We start from the raw sequence: 17,406 nt of genomic DNA, 5'->3' as shown, positions 1-17,406 counted from the left end.
CCATGCTTGCACTGATGTCTGTTTTAGCTCAGAGTCAATGTATATGTATGGGATACTGTGTAGTCTCATGAGAAGGGTTGCAGCACAGAAGAACTAACACAGAATTTTGTAAGGTCCTATGGAAACTTCTATATCCTGTTCTTCATGCTAAAATTAGCTGCTTCTGAATTACGAGGAGGCTATAATAGCTGGCAATGGTGTGGATAGGGGTAGAATTTGGGATCATTAATGTCCATACAGAGCAGATTGGGCTTCAGGTTTCAAGGATACATCCAAACTGCCTGCATCTAGCGAACTGCACAGAATTTTCTCTCTCTCTTGGAAGAATAAAAGGCTGAGGTTTCAGAGGGGGTGAAGGATTACTGGAATTCATGTTTCTAGTTTCAAGGCAGCTAGATATTAAACCACTAAAACATCGTGTTAGGGGGAAGCTCTATTTAGTGTTTTCTATTTTGCTTGGAGAGCCTTCAGCTTAACTAGCAGGCGCCAGCCTTTTTTGGGAGCTGCTTAAAATGCTACATTCCTATCATACTATGCTTGTTTCATTGCATTGATTTAATATCCGTTTGCAGCACATTTGTCTTGTGTGTTATCATACACTGCATGGTCCTATAGAGATTATAAACTGACTGTCTCCTCTCTCTTGCTGTCTCCAGAATGTAATGCCATTGTCTGCTGGCTTGTTCAAAAGTGAGCACAAAAACCCAGTCCCTCAATGCCCTCCCCGTCTCCATGTCCAGTTTTTGACTCATGTGCTGTGGAGCAGAATGCCAAACCACTTTCTGAAGGTTGATATCTCACGAGTCAGTGAACGTCAAGGCTGGATGGTACAGTGCTTGGATCCTTTGCAGTTCATGTCGCTTCATATCCCCGAAGAAAACAGGTTGGCTTGGTTTGTATGTATAAATGGAGTGAGAGTAGGTGTGGGTTTTATGAAGTCAGACAAGTAGCAAGAAAATATTCTGTTAGACACTCAGTACTCTTTCTCTCTTGCATGTGTGTATAATATATATATTACAAATCATATATTCTGACTTAGAAAAGAATCCCTTCTCGTGGGCCGCATTTAAATTAAATTAGTGAATTATTAGCTGGATCACATAAACATCTCATCAATGTTTTTATTAAACTGTTTCTAGTGGTGTTAAACAACAAGAGATCTCATGAATTAAGAGGCTTTGCCAATTAGAATTTATGACAAATTTGGGTTTTTTCTTCCTGGGGGAAATATGTGCTTCTATGGATGCCACTACTATATAGAGATGCAGACAGTGCATGCCAGATTTTGCTTTGTATATTATTTGGCTTAGAGGAAAAATATGTACACAACTACTGCTGACATCTTGAAACTAGTCCTCACAAAGCATTGACCGAACAAGGAGCAATGGTCTCAAGTTGCAGTGGGGGAGGTCTAGGTTGGATATTAGGAAAAACTTTTTCACCAGGGGGGTGGTGAAGCACTGGAATGGGTTATCTGGGGAGGTGGTGAAATCTCCATCCTTAGAGGTTTTTAAGACCTGGCTTGACAAAGCTCTGGCTTGGATGATTTCGTTGGGGTGGTTCTGCTTTGAGGAGGAGGTTGGACTAGATGACCTCCTGAGGTCCATGCCAACCCTAATCTTCTAGGATTCTATGATTAGATAGGTCAGAAGGGAGGGAGCTTCAGTTGTAGCTTTTGAACGTGTGTGTTGTCTTGTAATTTACTTTGTGTGTTAGCAATAATAAAACAACTCCAATATGCTGTGTGCTTTAAGGCTCCTCAAACCCAATCTCAGTAGAATAAACTGACTTTGGTTATGTTTTACATCTGTTATCTTCATACCTATGCATGAGATATGTGGAGAGTGAGAATTAGTGCATTGTGTTCCCTAGTGTAAAACCTAAATATCTTGTGATATCTTGTGCAGTTTGAGTGTATCTTTAAAAAAAAATATTATGAGGTAAATTCTGCCACTCCTTTCATGGCTCTGAAGGGCCTCAGAGGGAGTGGAACCAACCTGGTTGCACGACACAGGAAGCAGGTCTAGAGTTGGGGAGCTGGTGAGGAGCAGCCACACCCTCTGTGTGCCAGAGAGACTTGCTCAGATACCAATCAAGTTTGAGGGCAAGGGCATAGGGACAGCCCCTGTGCATGCCTGTTTGCTTGGTGTTGGCACTGAGAGGTGGTTTTAGCCCTAAAAGTAATTACCTTGTATTATGATCTAATCATAGAAGATTAGGGTTGGAACGGACCTCAGGAGGTCATCTAGTCCAACTCCCTCCTCAAAGCAGGACCAACTCCAACTAAATCATCCCAGCAGGGCTTCTGAAGCTGGGCCTTAAAAACTTCTAAAGTTCTCTAATCTCATTTTAAAAAATGTACAGATGAGAGCAAGAGGTATTCATGAACTACAGTGGTTTGAAAATTTCCATTGCTGTTGTGTTCCAAACCTGAAGGATTGTGCAAGACTGTTACTCCACTCCATTGTATCTAGGCTTTGTTTATTTGGTTTTGTTTTCTAAAAAGGAAATAGAAAGCAAACACCTATATTTCTGTTATGGAAAAACAGGTTAAAGTTAACCTCAACATTATTTTTTTTGTAAAACAATTATCTAAATTGTCTTTGTAATCTAAATGCAAAGAAAAATTTGTTTTAAATAAATCAGCCTGATACTGCTCCCATTAAAGTCTATTGGAGTTTTTTTTAAGTGATATTTTTTTATTCAGTTTAAGGGATTTCAGGGCTTGGCTCATGATTTTTAAGCTGACAGTTTGTCTATAAAATTGTAAGTTTAAATACATGAAAGTCAGGAAGTCAAAAATTGAGTGTCCAGGGCAATGGCTAATTGCCCGTGTTGCACAATTGTAGAATTTTGAATAACTTTTTTTACATTTTGAGTCCTGTGTTCCTACTTATTGCACTGATATGAAACTTCCTGTATTTTCCCTTCTTCTCTACAGGTCTGTAGATATTTTAGAATTGACAGAACAAGAAGAATTGCTGAAATTTCATTATCATACCCTCCGATTGTATTCAGCCGTTTGTGCTCTAGGAAACAACCGGGTGGCACATGCTATGTGCAGCCATGTGGATGAATCTCAGCTTCTATATGCCATTGAGAACAAATATATGCCAGGCTTGCTACGCACAGGCTATTATGACTTACTCATTGACATCCACCTCAACACCTATGCCACTGCCAGGTTAATGATGAACAATGAATTTATTGTTCCAATGACAGATGAGACCAAGAGCATTACTCTGTTCCCAGATGAGAACAAAAAACATGGCCTCCCTGGTATAGGACTCAGCACATCCCTACGACCTAGAATCCAGTTCTCCTCTCCCAGTTTTGTAAGCATCAGCAGCGAGTGCTATCAATTTAGCCCTGAATTTCCTCTGGACATCTTAAAGGCCAAAACTATAGAGATGCTGACCGAGGCTGTTCAAGAGGGCAGTCTCCATGTCAGAGATCCAGTAGGAGGTACTACAGAGTTTCTCTTTGTCCCTCTCATCAAGCTTTTTTACACCCTGCTAATCATGGGGATCTTCCATAATGGGGATCTGAAACACATCTTGCAGCTGATTGAGCCCAGTGTTTTCAAGGAAGACATGAGCCACAAGGTTGAAGGTGTTGTGCCAGAGAAGGAGTTGAGTACAGAGGAGCTAAAGCCAGAAGGAGGAGAGGAAGAAGTCAAGGGGGGGCGGGTGCTGAAGGAAGGACTTCTTCAAATGAAACTTCCTGAACCAGTAAAAGTACAGGTAATAACTGACACCGTATTAGTGGCTATTCATGTATTTCAGACGTCCTTCTTTCTTTCATTCAAATATTTCAAGGAACACAGCAATCTTGCAGCATATTTCAAGCCAAGTCCTCTTTTTTTTTTTTTTTTTTTTTTTTTTTTTCAGGCACACAGGAATGTTTAGTGCTTTTTTACATTGTGCTTTTTAAATATAATTGCTCTTAATGATAGAACGTAGCATTATCCCCTTATTACCCAATGATAACCTTAGCCCTGGGGGGGATGTTGTGAGACCTATTTGGAACCAAGTCTGACGTAAATAAAATACAATTTGGTAGGAAATATTGTCTGCATAAAAAAATAAAATTGTTATTTTGTAAATTTAGAAGCAGCAACTTCTATGTAATTTTTTACATTTTCCCTTGTACTTTCTTTGGAAAAGGATGGCTATTAGTAGATAACCAAGTGAGAGTAGCTTCTAAGAGCTATTTTCTTCCTGGCTGTTACATGATCAAGCAGCGATTGGGGGAGGCAAGGCATAAGGGAGACTGAAGTGTGGGGCATGGGAGAGGTTGGGCTAAGGGCTTGTCTACACATGGAGTTATTCAGGAACAAGGCATTTGGCTATTTTTGGTCCCTCCTGTAGTGGTGAAGCACCAAAAAAAAAAAAGGGGGGGCGGTGAGTAGGTGAGAAGCTGGCCAATAATCAGAGTGGAGGGAGAAAACAAAATGAAGTAATCAAACAACAACAAAAGCTGAGCAGTACAATGCGCTCTGGAAGTTGGCACCCAGAGTGACTGCCCTGCTTGCCCATCCCTGGAACTGGGTCTGGCATAGTAACAGATATAGTCATTCTGTCTCTGCATACCCAGAAATTGTGGGAATCATTTTGTCTGTTTAGGCAGAATACCTCGCATTGCTGCCCTGGAGGAGTGTGACTGTGTAACACCCCTTTCTATATGCTACCTTAAATGGCACAATCTAGTTTTTAGGGTGAAATTTACCCCTGAGTAGAGAGACAGCACAAGGCCTAGGTATCACTTAAATCCCTGGAAGCTATCAAATTAGATTAATTGGCGTATAAGTGGTACATAGGCTTTGTTCTGGGTGACCTCATCCTTAATGAATAAGGGATGGATGTGATTATTTTGTTAAAAAAAAAAAAAAAAAAAAAAAGTAAATAAATTTTATATATGAGTAGTGACTTAAGAGGGGCAATGCTAACACTCTGCACATAGCTGAAGGGTATAAGCATTATTTAGCAAGGAACGGGAAATCTACCAGAGGAATGGAATGAAATGAAGAAAAGGAACATTTAAGCACCATGTGGTCTGAGGAAAAATTTTGCCAGTGAAATTTGGTTGTCTGTTGAGTGGCCTCCCAAGGGAAGTAATGGGGATATTTAAACCAGAGTTTTGAAGTAGAATTGACAACTACTAGAAAAAATATTGCAAGGAATAATCCTGTGGTGTCAGAGGATGCACTAGATGATTTAATAAGTCTTCACTATCACAATTGCTTGTGATTCTCTGTTATATTGTGTTCACTTTTCCCTCTAAATCTACTATGCTATCAGCAAGAAATGTTACAAAAAGAGAGTAGAATTTTCAATATTTTTAGCATGATTTGTCACTTGCACACATGCACACACAAAGCAAAACAAAAAACTAGAGGGTGCTGATGAAACATTTAACCAAATGCAAAAAACCAGCAATGTATCTGAATGTAAGTTGCACTCTCTCATTTGAGCTGCTCTGTGGTTATGGGTTGGGCCTAAAGGGGATCTATACTGGTAGTAAACCATGGAGTTACCATTCTAATAAAATTGTATTAGCCATCGGCCCAGCAACAACTGTGTTATGTGGTCGGAATCAATTTCTGACAGGGACTAATTTAATAGAGCATTCTGCAGCTTCCTGGTACAGATACTATAGGCAACCCACTGGAAATAGAGATGAAGGGCGTGGGTCCACACAGCCACTTAATGCGTGTCGGGCCTGTGCATTGTAGATTCATGTCTCAGATTGCTGCATACTAACTTGTTGTGTAGACAAGTTCTAAATCTATATTAACATCTTTCTGCTCTAGCACAATTGCCACCTCTTTGTATAAATTTCTGAGGCAGCTAGCTCTGCAGATGGCAATTTATAAGACCTAGTACTAACTCAAGCATGACTGTACCACAGATTACTGTCAATTCATCTGATAAGAAGGTTCGCCTTATCACTTGGAGTCTAGAGTATGTACACTTATTCTGTTCTATGTTAACAGATTATGTGGAGAATAATTTAAAAGTTTGTCTACTTTTTGTTGCCCTTTTTCTGGTGTTTTCTCAGATGTGTTACCTACTCCAGTATCTCTGTGACTGCCAGATACGTCATCGGATAGAAGCCATTGTAGCATTTTCTGATGACTTTGTGGCTAAGCTTCAAGAGAATCAGCGATTCCGATATAATGAAGTTATGCAGGCCTTAAACATGTCTGCCGCACTGACAGCCAGGAAGACAAAAGAATTTCGGTCTCCACCTCAAGAGCAGGTACAACTTAAAATGGGGGGGGGGGGCGGCGGGGGGCGGCGGGCAGTTATACTTTTTCCAGACTCTGTGAGTGGCAGAGAAGCCAAAGCAAGGATGTAGGATCCCAGCCCAGTCAGAGTGCCGTGTCCTAACATTAAAGTTTTCCTTTGCGTCTCACCTTTGTCTGTACTGGTAAATCAAATATTTAAACTTACATGATGTACGATGCTCAGTGCAGTCAAGGATAGTCATGTTTAACATTGTGTCAGTCAACTGCTTGTGGTTAGCCCTAGGGTCCACACTTGGGATTATCATGACATGACGTCACCTGATATGAGATTAAATTTGACAATCTTTATTTACAGTGAGTAATATGTTGTGTTCATTAGCTAGCACTGTCTAATGCCCTGTAATTTCCCAGTGTAGACAAGCTTTTAGAGTGGAGCCTTGCCATGTGTGTCTGTGTGTACAATGACATTATAGCAAAGTAGGCTTAGTTCTCAGTTCTGCAATAATAATAAACTTTGCATAGACATACATTTCTGGATTTCAGAATGCTTTACAAACCTTATAATACCCTTTTTAAACCTATTTTACACATAGAGAAACTGATATTCAGAGTGATTAAGTGATTTGACCAAGGTGACGCAACTAATCAGTGGCAGGTTTGGAAATAGAACCCAGGAGTCCTGACTCCTATCCCTTGCTCTAACCACCAGACCACACTGATGATCATTTATTACCTTTTTTACCGACTCTACTTTAAATGCCTGATTTTTTTTCCCCTCAGAGATTATAGTTCTTCCGATATTCGGGTATTTCAGTTTATCTAAACACTTTCTATAATTGAAAAAAAATGTTTTAAAGTTCGTTGCCTGCACATTTTACGGAGATAATGAGCAAAAGGAAATGCAATATTTGCATATTAAGTGTAAACCTTCTGGATACTCTGTTGTTCTTCTGAGTACATATTTGGATTCCGGGCATTCTTTGCTTTATGTATTCCTGCATAGTCTACTGCAAAATGTTAAAAAAGATGCTCCCAAAACTTTAAACTTTGTCTTTTGTATTCTTTCTTTTTAAGATTAACATGCTTCTGAATTTTAAGAATGATAAAAGTGATTGTCCTTGCTCTGAAGAAATTAGAGATCAGCTCTTGGAGTTCCATGAGGACTTAATGACACATTGTGGTAAACCCTGTTTCTGGATATTCTTGTTTCTGAAATTCTATTAACCAAATTCAATAACTTGAGCAAAACCAGGCTACATGTTAAATTATGTCAGCAACAGATAGATAGATAATACAAAAAGGAGTGTGGATTCCTCAGTCATTATAACCCAAGTGCACCCTCTCATCTGATCAAAATAACAGAAAATGCACTACATTTTATTTGACAAAGAGAAAATTCATTCCTCTCATACAAGCCCCAAATAAATGGAACTTATGTGGTTCTCCTCAGAGGCTAGTGGATGAAATCTAGCTCCCATGGTGCTGGGAAGCTCTATAGCTCTTCAATAGTATTCTAGATCTAGGGCTAGAATAGCAACTGCTGCTCTTCTTTTCCCCCTGGTACCATTGATAAACTGCTCCCATTCACCAACAGGTGAATTTCACTCTGTCAAAATATCTGTGGTCCTATTATCCACAATAAAATGGCTGATGGACCTCAGCTGTTCATGTTCTCCAAACGCTAATTGGAGGACATGAGAGTTCACTTACTAAAACTTGAGAGCTTGTTGAAGACACATATAGGAAAAACGGTGCTTAAGCTCAAAATGTTGAACATTGTAAGAAAATAAAGTAAATGCAAAGTAACCAAAACAAAACAAAAACAAAATAATTTTTCAAATGTTAAACATGCATCTGGGGACGCTGCAGATCCAATTAAGAAGTTCCTTTTGTTTAAATTTTCTTCAGTCTCCTAGAGACTGATGAGACAAAGTTGTAGATAATCACCACTTCTCTGTTTTAAAGTTCTTTATGAGCCCTTCCCCTCCAAATCACATGTAGAAAATAGGAGAAATTAGCTGCTCAATTTGTAAAAGGAATGAGCTGCTGACAGTCAGCAGGTGGGGGTGGCAATTGAGCTGCTGCATGTTGAAATCCTCCCTCCATTGCATGGAGAAAAGATGGAGCTGAGTCATGTGATTATTATTTTCTCTAACTCAGGCCCTGATCCTGGAAGGAGCTCTGTGTATGTGAATCCCTGTACCTGTCCAAATCCCCACTGATTTTTTTCATGGAGTTCCTTCCAGGATTGGGTCTTAAATGAACAGGAGGTGCCTTCTCTATTGTTGTTGTTATAACATTTCAAATTAAATATTCCGATTTTAAATAAAAAAGCTACAAAATATTAAAAAACTATCAAATGGCAGAGAGGTAAATTCAAATAAAAGAATTAAAAACTCTTTTGGGCCTTCCTTTTCCTCTTTCTCATTTTCCTCTTTGTCTTCTGCATCCTTTCCTTTTCCTTTTACCATCACCCTCTTTTCCCAGAATAATGCAGTCTAGTTTGTTTACATTGGCCTTTAGGTAAAATGCAGAGTTTGCTTATGCATTGGTTAAGAAATAATCATTTTGATATTCTGCAAATCTGACATCTGGAATCAGAGTGCAAAGAATTGTATAACTGGGGGGATTTTTCATCATTAATTACACACTGTTCCTGCACTCTAACTGGCTGAGACCATTCAGTTTCATTATTGTTAATTCTTTAGATTCAAAACCGTTTCCACCAATCACATTGCAGTATCCTTACAAGTCTGTTTATAATTCAGTGTCAAATATATGATTATCGATGACCCAGGCATTAACCTTTTCCTTATGGTGAAATGCAATAAAACAGCCTGTAAAGGGAATAGCTCACATGCCATAAAGATAATGCAAATAAGGCAAATCAATTTTATAAACAGCCCAACTTCTTTATAGAAGATACCAAAGGAGTGAGAGGAACAATCTAATGTGAGGTAGAATCATGGTGTAAAAGTGACAATTGTATTTCACTGCCGGTGAAATTTGGCAGCAGTCGATGGGAGTTATGCAAGCTACGCAGAATAGCTTGCGTAACTCCCGTCGACTTCGTAACTTCTGTTTAGCGCTGGCTGATAGGAAATGCATGCCCATTGACACAGCATTATGCTCTTTAGGGAGGTGGTTTTATTAAATTGACTTCTGGATTGATTGAGTGTGTCTTCATTGCCACTCATTCAAACTGGAAAAATCGATCTGACAGCAGCGAATTTGCCGCCGTCAGTGTAGACATAGCTATAGTTGTGACACATCAATATTACTTATGGGCCTGGACCAAACCTGTAGGTTTCAATGACATTATTTTAGATTAAACCATAAAAATGAAAAACAAATCTTGCATCAAATCAACACATTTTGCATGTTCACACCTTGTCTTTCCTGTAGCTCCATATAACATGTACCACGATAGTATGAATGGAGTTACTTGCTCATACCTGCTCACTGAAAAATGAATTAACAGCAGTGCCAATACTCTCAGTTCTGTAATGCCTTTCCACTGAGGATTTCAAAATATTTTACAAATCTTTATCAAGCCTTAAACAAAACCTCCTGTGATGTAGGTATTTTCCCATTTTGCAGAGGGGGAAACTAAGGCACACAGAGGCTAAGAGATTGACCCAAAGTCACACAGTGAATAAAAGACAGAACAAGGCCTTGACTACAGGATGCCTAATTCCCAGTCCTCTATTCTAATCTGTAAATTGAGATAACACTTGAAGCAGTACCACATGTTTGTGTGTTTGTTTGTTTGTAGTACACTTAACTACAGAACAGAACAAAAACAATTTGGCTTTGTTTCCACATTTGGACACTGAGCACAGCTGTAATCTGTTTAATATTTTTAATGACTTAATATTTGTTACTTCCAGGAATTGAACTAGATGAAGATGGAGCCCTGGATGGCAACAATGATTTAACTATTAGAGGTCGCCTCATGTACCTAGTAGAAAAAGTCACATATCTGAAGAAGAAACAAAATGAGAAACCAGTTGATAATGATGCTAAGAAGCCCTGTAAGTAAAATTAAATCAAAGTCCACTGTAGTCTAACTCTGAAGGAGGAGGGGGTGGTATATATTATCTGTCAGAAGAAGCTGAATTTTAAGGGAAGCATCTGTGTCTACCTTTAAGCTTATGGCTTTGACTCAAAGCAGGTTTAAGTTTTCGGTATGTACAATATTGTTCCCAATGGGATCTGTCAGCAACTTTCTTATGCTGAATTTTGGAAGCTTATTTTCACATCACACACTTAGTCCCTTTTCCAGTTATATTATGTGGGAGCAAACAAAAATTATATCTAAGGTGCATAGGGAATTGTGTAAACAGTGCAAAAATTCGGGAAGGAAAGTGAAGAATCCTAACAAGGTCCTGATTGTGCAACTCACTTTCACTGGTGGGCATTTGTTCACATAGCTAGTTGCAATAACTTCAGTGGGACTACTTGCATGAGTAATTATTCATCAACATGAGGAAGGGTTGCACAATCAGCCTCTAAATTATACTGCTGTACTTTAGTTTAAAAAAAAAAAAGTGTTAATTTGCCACCTGCTGAAAGTGCTCCATCACTGACAAACTCCACCCCTTCGGATGTTAACATCATCCAAGGGTCCTAAATTCGACCTCCCACATGAAGGGATTTACATTAGACTTCAGGGGACAATCAGTTGTGTAATTAGGTTTTGTTTGTTTTCCTTTAGCAGCAGCATAACACCTCAGGTAACCATATGTCCTTTTCATAAAACCACCACAGTTTTTGCTTGTCCATGGTAAGGTGGCTAGATGTCCTATTTTTTGACACTGCCATCCTACTATAAACTGTGAAAATAAAGCAAACTCTTAGGCAAAGTATGGAAACTTTATTATATATTTCTGCACAAGGCTATTATCCATCACAAGAACATACATCTATGATGATATTGAATGTGTGTTTGTATTACTTAAACTATTAATATTGTTGAAAAATTAATATTTAGTGAAGACCCTATGTACATGCAATATTGCACCTGAGAAATTAAATACGTCTGAAAATTCAAAGGGTAGCTTTCTACGGTAACTGTAACTCAGCTCCCTTGTATATATTCAGTATTTCATATAACTGGTTATATCACATCACATTTATTCCTCTGTATAGCTGTGCAATAGGAACAATTCACACTTGCTATAGGAATCATCATTTTGAATGGCCTGAATTTTATATGTTTAAATTATCAACATTAATGTTATATATGCATAATTTTGCACTATTTCCTTGTTTATAAAAGAAAGGAAAAGGGAAGGGACACCCCTAATCAATGCTACATCTGTACTAGCAAATCTGCATATCTCAAGCTATGCTATGCTCCAATGTATATATAATGAAATATTTATATATAAATATTTCAGTACTATTGCTGAAATCCCACTAGGCAAAAATAGGCCTTCCACTTTTTTGTCACTCTCTCAACACCTGCTTCATCTTTGAGTGCTTGTCCATATGTATTCCATATTCAAACAAAGGCAAAGCTAAGCTTCACATCTTAGGTGTTCTTAGGTGATCTCTTTCTACAGGTAGAACCATGCCATTTAGGCTTTTCCCCAAATTGTCAGCTGTATAATCTTCTTCAGGATCTTCATTTCTGCTCAATGATCACAATATTCCCTCAGTGTTTCCAGTGCTTTGCAAAACTCTCCATTGCACTCTCCATGTCCTACAATGTGTTACTTGCTCTGTTCTAATGTTAATCTCACACTCTGCACCTATTCATGCTGCCTGGTCAGTCTTTGTCCTCTCTGCTGAGACTGCTTTTACAAGGATGCCAATAGTGGGTTTTTTTTTTCACTAGGAACTGTACTGAAACCATCCAATAGTTGACCCACCTATTGATCAGTTTTTTCTGAAGGGATTGGTGAGCATGGAAGGTTTCAATTTCTTCTGGAGGATGCTTTGGTGTTGACGATGGGTTAAATTGAATTATAGTATACTATATATTTTAAATTTCAAATTGCTAATGTGCCTACAGTTTGGGATAAGATCGTAAATAAATACATACATACATACATAAATACAAATTTATTTCACACGGGGCACCAAACAGTATGTTCTGGTTAGAGGTCATAGTAAATATTAAAACTCCCAGAGTTGTTGCTTTCAAAACTCAAGGAAAAAGTATCTGGAAGTATAGCTGCCCACTGCTGTACAGTCTCTCTTCACTGAGGATCCAGTATATCTTCATGCTTTTTTACACAGTCAAATGTGGATATCATTACAGTGATATCTGTAATTCTAAAGCTAGCTTCTTACATCAAAATATTACTTCTTGTTTTCCCTCTAATGGCATATTTTTCACTTGACACAATGTATAACATAGTACCTCAGCCTGTTAAGAAAAGAATTGTGTTTTTCTAGATTGTACTAATTCCAATATATGCTGTGTATAATGCATTCAAAGGGACTTCTAGAAACATGAGAAATTAATGCTGATTTTTCTTCATGTATTCTATTTTTTAGCCACTCTTCAGCAACTGATTTCAGAGACCATGGTACGCTGGGCCCAGGAGTCAGTAATAGAGGATCCGGAGCTAGTGAGGGCCATGTTTGTATTGCTGCATCGTCAATATGATGGTATCGGTGGTCTGGTTCGAGCCTTACCAAAGACTTACACCATAAATGGTGTATCAGTGGAAGATACAATCAACCTCTTGGCATCCCTGGGCCAGATCCGTTCCTTGCTCAGTGTCAGAATGGGCAAGGAGGAAGAGAAGCTCATGATTCGTGGATTAGGGTAAATTGCTAGAGTACAGTATCACTTGATTGACAAACCTCTTGCTTTCCAATTATTTGTCTCATTGTTCTCACTTATGTTAAGCGTATTGTTTCACTATAAATATAATGTCTGCCTATGATTTAAGGAAGCTAAAAGGGAAATTTGGGTCGGGTAGACAGTACTTTCAGTAATTCTAAAGTCTAGGCTTTGAAGCATTGTTAACAAAGATGTCTTCTGAATAGTAGTAAACTGCATTATAAAGTCTTATCTTTTTGGAAAATTCAGAGGGGAGAAGCAAAAGTTAAGTGCTTTATTGTTTACAGTCCTACAGTAACATATCAGTCGTATTTGAAACACTATAACTTCACTTTAAAGGATATTATCTGGCTATCCCAAAAGGACAGGAGTCATTTGGTATGGTTTTAATTAGACTGCAACTTTATTATTGGATGTCTGGGACTACCTGGCAGATAAAAGTGTACAGTGCAGGTAACCCCATCTTCATTCAATAATTGTTTGTGGGACTTCCGCCAGCTCCCCCTCTTTTTCCAGCCAGGTCCCCCAGCCAATCCACTGCTGGGTCCTTAGCATCCACCCCACTCACCTTTGTAGGAGCTTTAAGCTGTGCTATAAGAAAGGAGGATTGGCTTCCTGCTGTACCATTTGTAGGAGCCCCAACCCTCTCCCCTGCCCCCGATTCATTCCTTTAACAAACACCTCCTTTTTAAGTCCTTTTTCAAGCCGTTTGTCTGGTCACTGCTTATCTTTCCTGTGGAGTACCTGCACTGGACATGCGCCCCACACTTATATAATGAGTTCTGACATACAGCCAACCTCCCTTCATGCCATACATGAACAAAGACTTCCCTGAACCCACTGTGTGGAACTTCACCTACTTCACCCAACTTCACCTAGGCCAATCTGGTGGTAAGAGAGAAATTCCTTCCCAACCCCCCTAAAAAAGAGGCGGCTAGTGCAGTGCCCACAGCAAGTCTTGACCAAACCTGGTATTTCACCCTCTGAAGGAGAGGGAGGGTGGGTGCTGCCTTAGCCTGCTCCATGTAAAAGAGTGCTTCACGCACAGCGCTGCTTGCCCCTTTTAAACCCTGTCACCCGTCTGATACCCAGGGGATGAGTCAGTGTTGCCACGCTGGCCTCTTTTCCCTGTTCGCAGCAGTTTGACCTCTCTACAGCCCCTAACCCCTCGCTACCATAAAGCACTGTTCCCTTCATTCAGCCAGCCAGACAAATTTCCCCCCCGCTTAAAGGTGCAGTGTAATGACTCTCTGGGACAGTGTTGGACCTTTATATAAATTTAATGGATAGAGACTGCATACACATATAAATACCGTAGCCATCAGTGAAGATCACCCTGAGACTTTCAACACCAAAAGCTAGAGGTTTAAGGAGAATACGTTTGTTTGTGAGATATTAATGGGCTTTGTAGTTGCTAGAACCAGTTACTAGCAGAGTCATGATTACGCTCAGACCAGTGTATTCCATAAAACTTGTAACTGCAAGCACAAATTCATGTTTCTGAATTCACTAAAAGAAGAAAAAGATGGATTTTCCACTTCAGTTTTTTTATTGTTGCTTGAAGCAGTGTTTTTTGATTTTTGAAGCAGCAATTCTGAATGCTATATAGTGCCCATTTGTTGGGTAGGAGAACAAGAAAGAAGTTTCTACCCAGCCATAAATCCTCTCACCGATTCTTCTACCAATCCTCTAGCTTGCCCACCATTAGACCTTGCGCCTAGCAGCACACGCTTAGAATCCAGATCCAAAGCTAGTTCCTTTTTATATCCCCCTCATATTGACTATGGGCCAAGAGCATTTTCAGTCCTGGTTAAATAACCCCAAGTTTTTGTATGAAGTTGCAACATTGTACCTGTGCTGGAAAGGAAGTGCTACATTTTGTCTTTTTTTTTTTTTTAATGGAGTTTTGTAAGGCTTCAAGCACTATGTTTGGTAGTATTTTTTATTACAATGTACTTTTGTGACCAGAAGTCACATTCTCCCCAGAGGATGACAGTCAGTAGAGACGGATGGTCAAAAGTGATTTTAAATTAATGACATAGCATGTGTCAACTTGAATTAGAACTTCTGTACAGGGACCAACCTGAGTATAACAATTTCTTCCATTGAAACTGGGAATTCTATGTAGGTCTAAATATACTTGCATTTCATTATTCATAATTAAGTCCTTTCTGTATATAATTTAATCATTTTAACCCTCATAATGTAGTTAGTACTATTTAGTTATTTGAATTACAAAGTAAGCCACTAAAACTCTGACCTGTTCCCTGAAGGCATATGATTAATAACCTTAGGGAGTCCCAGTTCTACTCCCCTCTCCCTTAAAAGAGAAATGTGGTACAGATCCAGGTATGCTCCTCAAGTCCAGGTGCTGGAACTTGTAGGTATCATAAAAGCCACAGATCCAGGCATCCGTCTGCTCCAAGCAGACCTCCAGATTCAACAAAGGTTGGAACTGGGGGATGCCTCTCCTGATTGTCAGTGATCAATGTGTCATTTTTGCCCCCATGACCCTGGCTGTTCTCCTGTATCCATATGTTGTCCTGGTTCTGAACAAGACCCTGTGGAAGCAGCATTCCATGCTCTGTAATTGTTGTGGAAGCATGATATTTTGCCCATCGTCTTCTGGTACAAGCAGATAATGTTCTCCTCTGACTCTTCCTCCTACCTTTGGTTGAGGAATCTCATACAAGGTCCTGGAGAGCTGCCCTTGAGCTGCCCACCTCAAATGAAATCAGCTCAGTTTTGAACTCTTATATTTTTTAACTGTTTTGTCTGATTTGTCTCAAACTCTTCAGAAAAAGTTCTATCCTAGAACAATTGTAAGCCTGTGAGCTATCTGACGGATTGGTTTAATTTTACTAACACTGTGAGTGTACGTTTTCAAATGGCCATGAACTTTTTTCTACCTATCACCTTCTAGCCATTCCTAAATCCACAGACACTGCTAAAAAAGCCCTTCAAATGATCTATTCACATGGCGAAGAGCTCAAAGTACCCTGTCTGAATAGTTCAAGACTTAACTGCAATGGCCATGTACATAGAACCTGTCTGGAGTGGGTGGGTGGCTGGCTAGTCTTTAACTGAATTATACAACTGAAACCAGAGATTATAGTTTAATCAATTCATAATGTCAGATACTTACAGAGTGCATACTAGCCGCTCGCTGAAAAGAAAGCAATGTATCAATTATTGTGAGTGCAGTGACCAATTACATTCTGTCTGAAATAAATCTGAGGCAGATAGATCATAGCTAGATGTTTAAAAGAAACAAGGAAAATAATTCCCTTCTCATTATTTTTCATCAGTAAAGAAGAAACAAATGTGTCTGTTGTGTCTAGCTACTCCTGAACCCCAGGGAGCACAGCTAGCAGTAAAGTAGCTTTTGACGGTCCAAGAGCTCAGCCCAAGATATTGGGCTTAATAAAAAGGCTGATGATTTTTAAGCTTTGCTCAAGCATCACTTCCAGTCTTACAAGTGTGTCAAATTTTATATTGTGAGGGATACAGTATCAATTATCCCTCTCTTCCACTGGATAAATGGGAGCATTGCTCAATCATATTTAAAGGCACAATTTCCTTTTTTTCATTGTAATAGAGAGACAGGGTAGATGAGGTAATATCTTTTATTGGATGAACTTCTGTTGGTGAAAGAGAGAAGCTTTTGAGCTACACAGGGCTCTTTCTCAGGTCTTTTTCATCATAATGGATTTTCAACCTGCACAATATACTGCAGTCTTTCTGGGTTGTCAGACTTTATAATATGTTCAATAATTATGCCAAGTATTGTAAGAGTTATGCTTTCAAAGAGACTTTGTCCTTAGTACAACTGGCCAATCTTTGAAGTGTCTTACATGTTCAGGACTGCTCAGCTCCCAATGAAAAAGGAAAATCTAAGCCATGATGTTGTGTGGAGATAGAAGAGTCTATGGCTACTGGGAGGAGTAAGCAAGTTAAGATCCTTGAAGACACCAGAAACAGACTGCCTGTGGCCTTCCTGAAAGATTTGATTTGTCCCTCTTTGTTAGCAGGTCGTGGCCCATAGCCCCTAGACTAGATGCTGGGGCTGGCAGAAGCAGGGGCAGTTTTCAGGGTCTGAGACTTCCTGGCACAGATCCCATAGCACCTCTGACCTGAAGGCTTGTCTGGGAAACAGGAAGAGAGGACAGCTAGTTGTTAGGGGCTGACAGAGCTAAGCCCTACTAGTAAGGACGCAGTTGTTAGCTACACTACAGAGATTGAGATTTTAGCATTCATGTTTTCAAGCTTTTCTTCACAACCAAACTAAAGCTGAGGTTTTCACATAATCACATAACTCCAGGGGCTGGGGCTAAAAGAAACAAAACAAATATCACAA

At 39.3% G+C, this 17,406-nt stretch overlaps 1 protein-coding gene across 16 annotated transcripts in view; it reads left to right on the top strand.

The window, feature by feature from the left end:
• Window positions 1-17,406, top strand: part of RYR2 (ryanodine receptor 2) — a 646,139-nt gene that overhangs the window by 404,312 nt on the left and 224,421 nt on the right. For all 16 annotated transcript variants that reach the window (XM_067535799.1, XM_067535792.1, XM_067535786.1 and 13 more), the window contains 6 exons: window positions 657-883; window positions 2,942-3,743; window positions 6,061-6,261; window positions 7,325-7,430; window positions 10,141-10,284; window positions 12,758-13,031. In XM_067535799.1, coding sequence (XP_067391900.1) covers window positions 657-883; window positions 2,942-3,743; window positions 6,061-6,261; window positions 7,325-7,430; window positions 10,141-10,284; window positions 12,758-13,031 — 1,754 coding nt within the window. The remainder of the gene's footprint in view (window positions 1-656; window positions 884-2,941; window positions 3,744-6,060; window positions 6,262-7,324; window positions 7,431-10,140; window positions 10,285-12,757; window positions 13,032-17,406) is intronic.

The sequence above is a fragment of the Emydura macquarii genome, unplaced genomic scaffold (genome assembly GCF_026122565.2).
Source record: "Emydura macquarii macquarii isolate MOO-44397 ecotype Brisbane River unplaced genomic scaffold, CSIRO-AGI_Emac_v2 contig_3517, whole genome shotgun sequence".
Lineage (NCBI taxonomy): Eukaryota > Metazoa > Chordata > Testudines > Chelidae > Emydura > Emydura macquarii.
The sequence above is the reverse complement of the archived record's forward strand: the minus strand, read 5'-3'. Positions and strand labels throughout refer to the sequence as shown.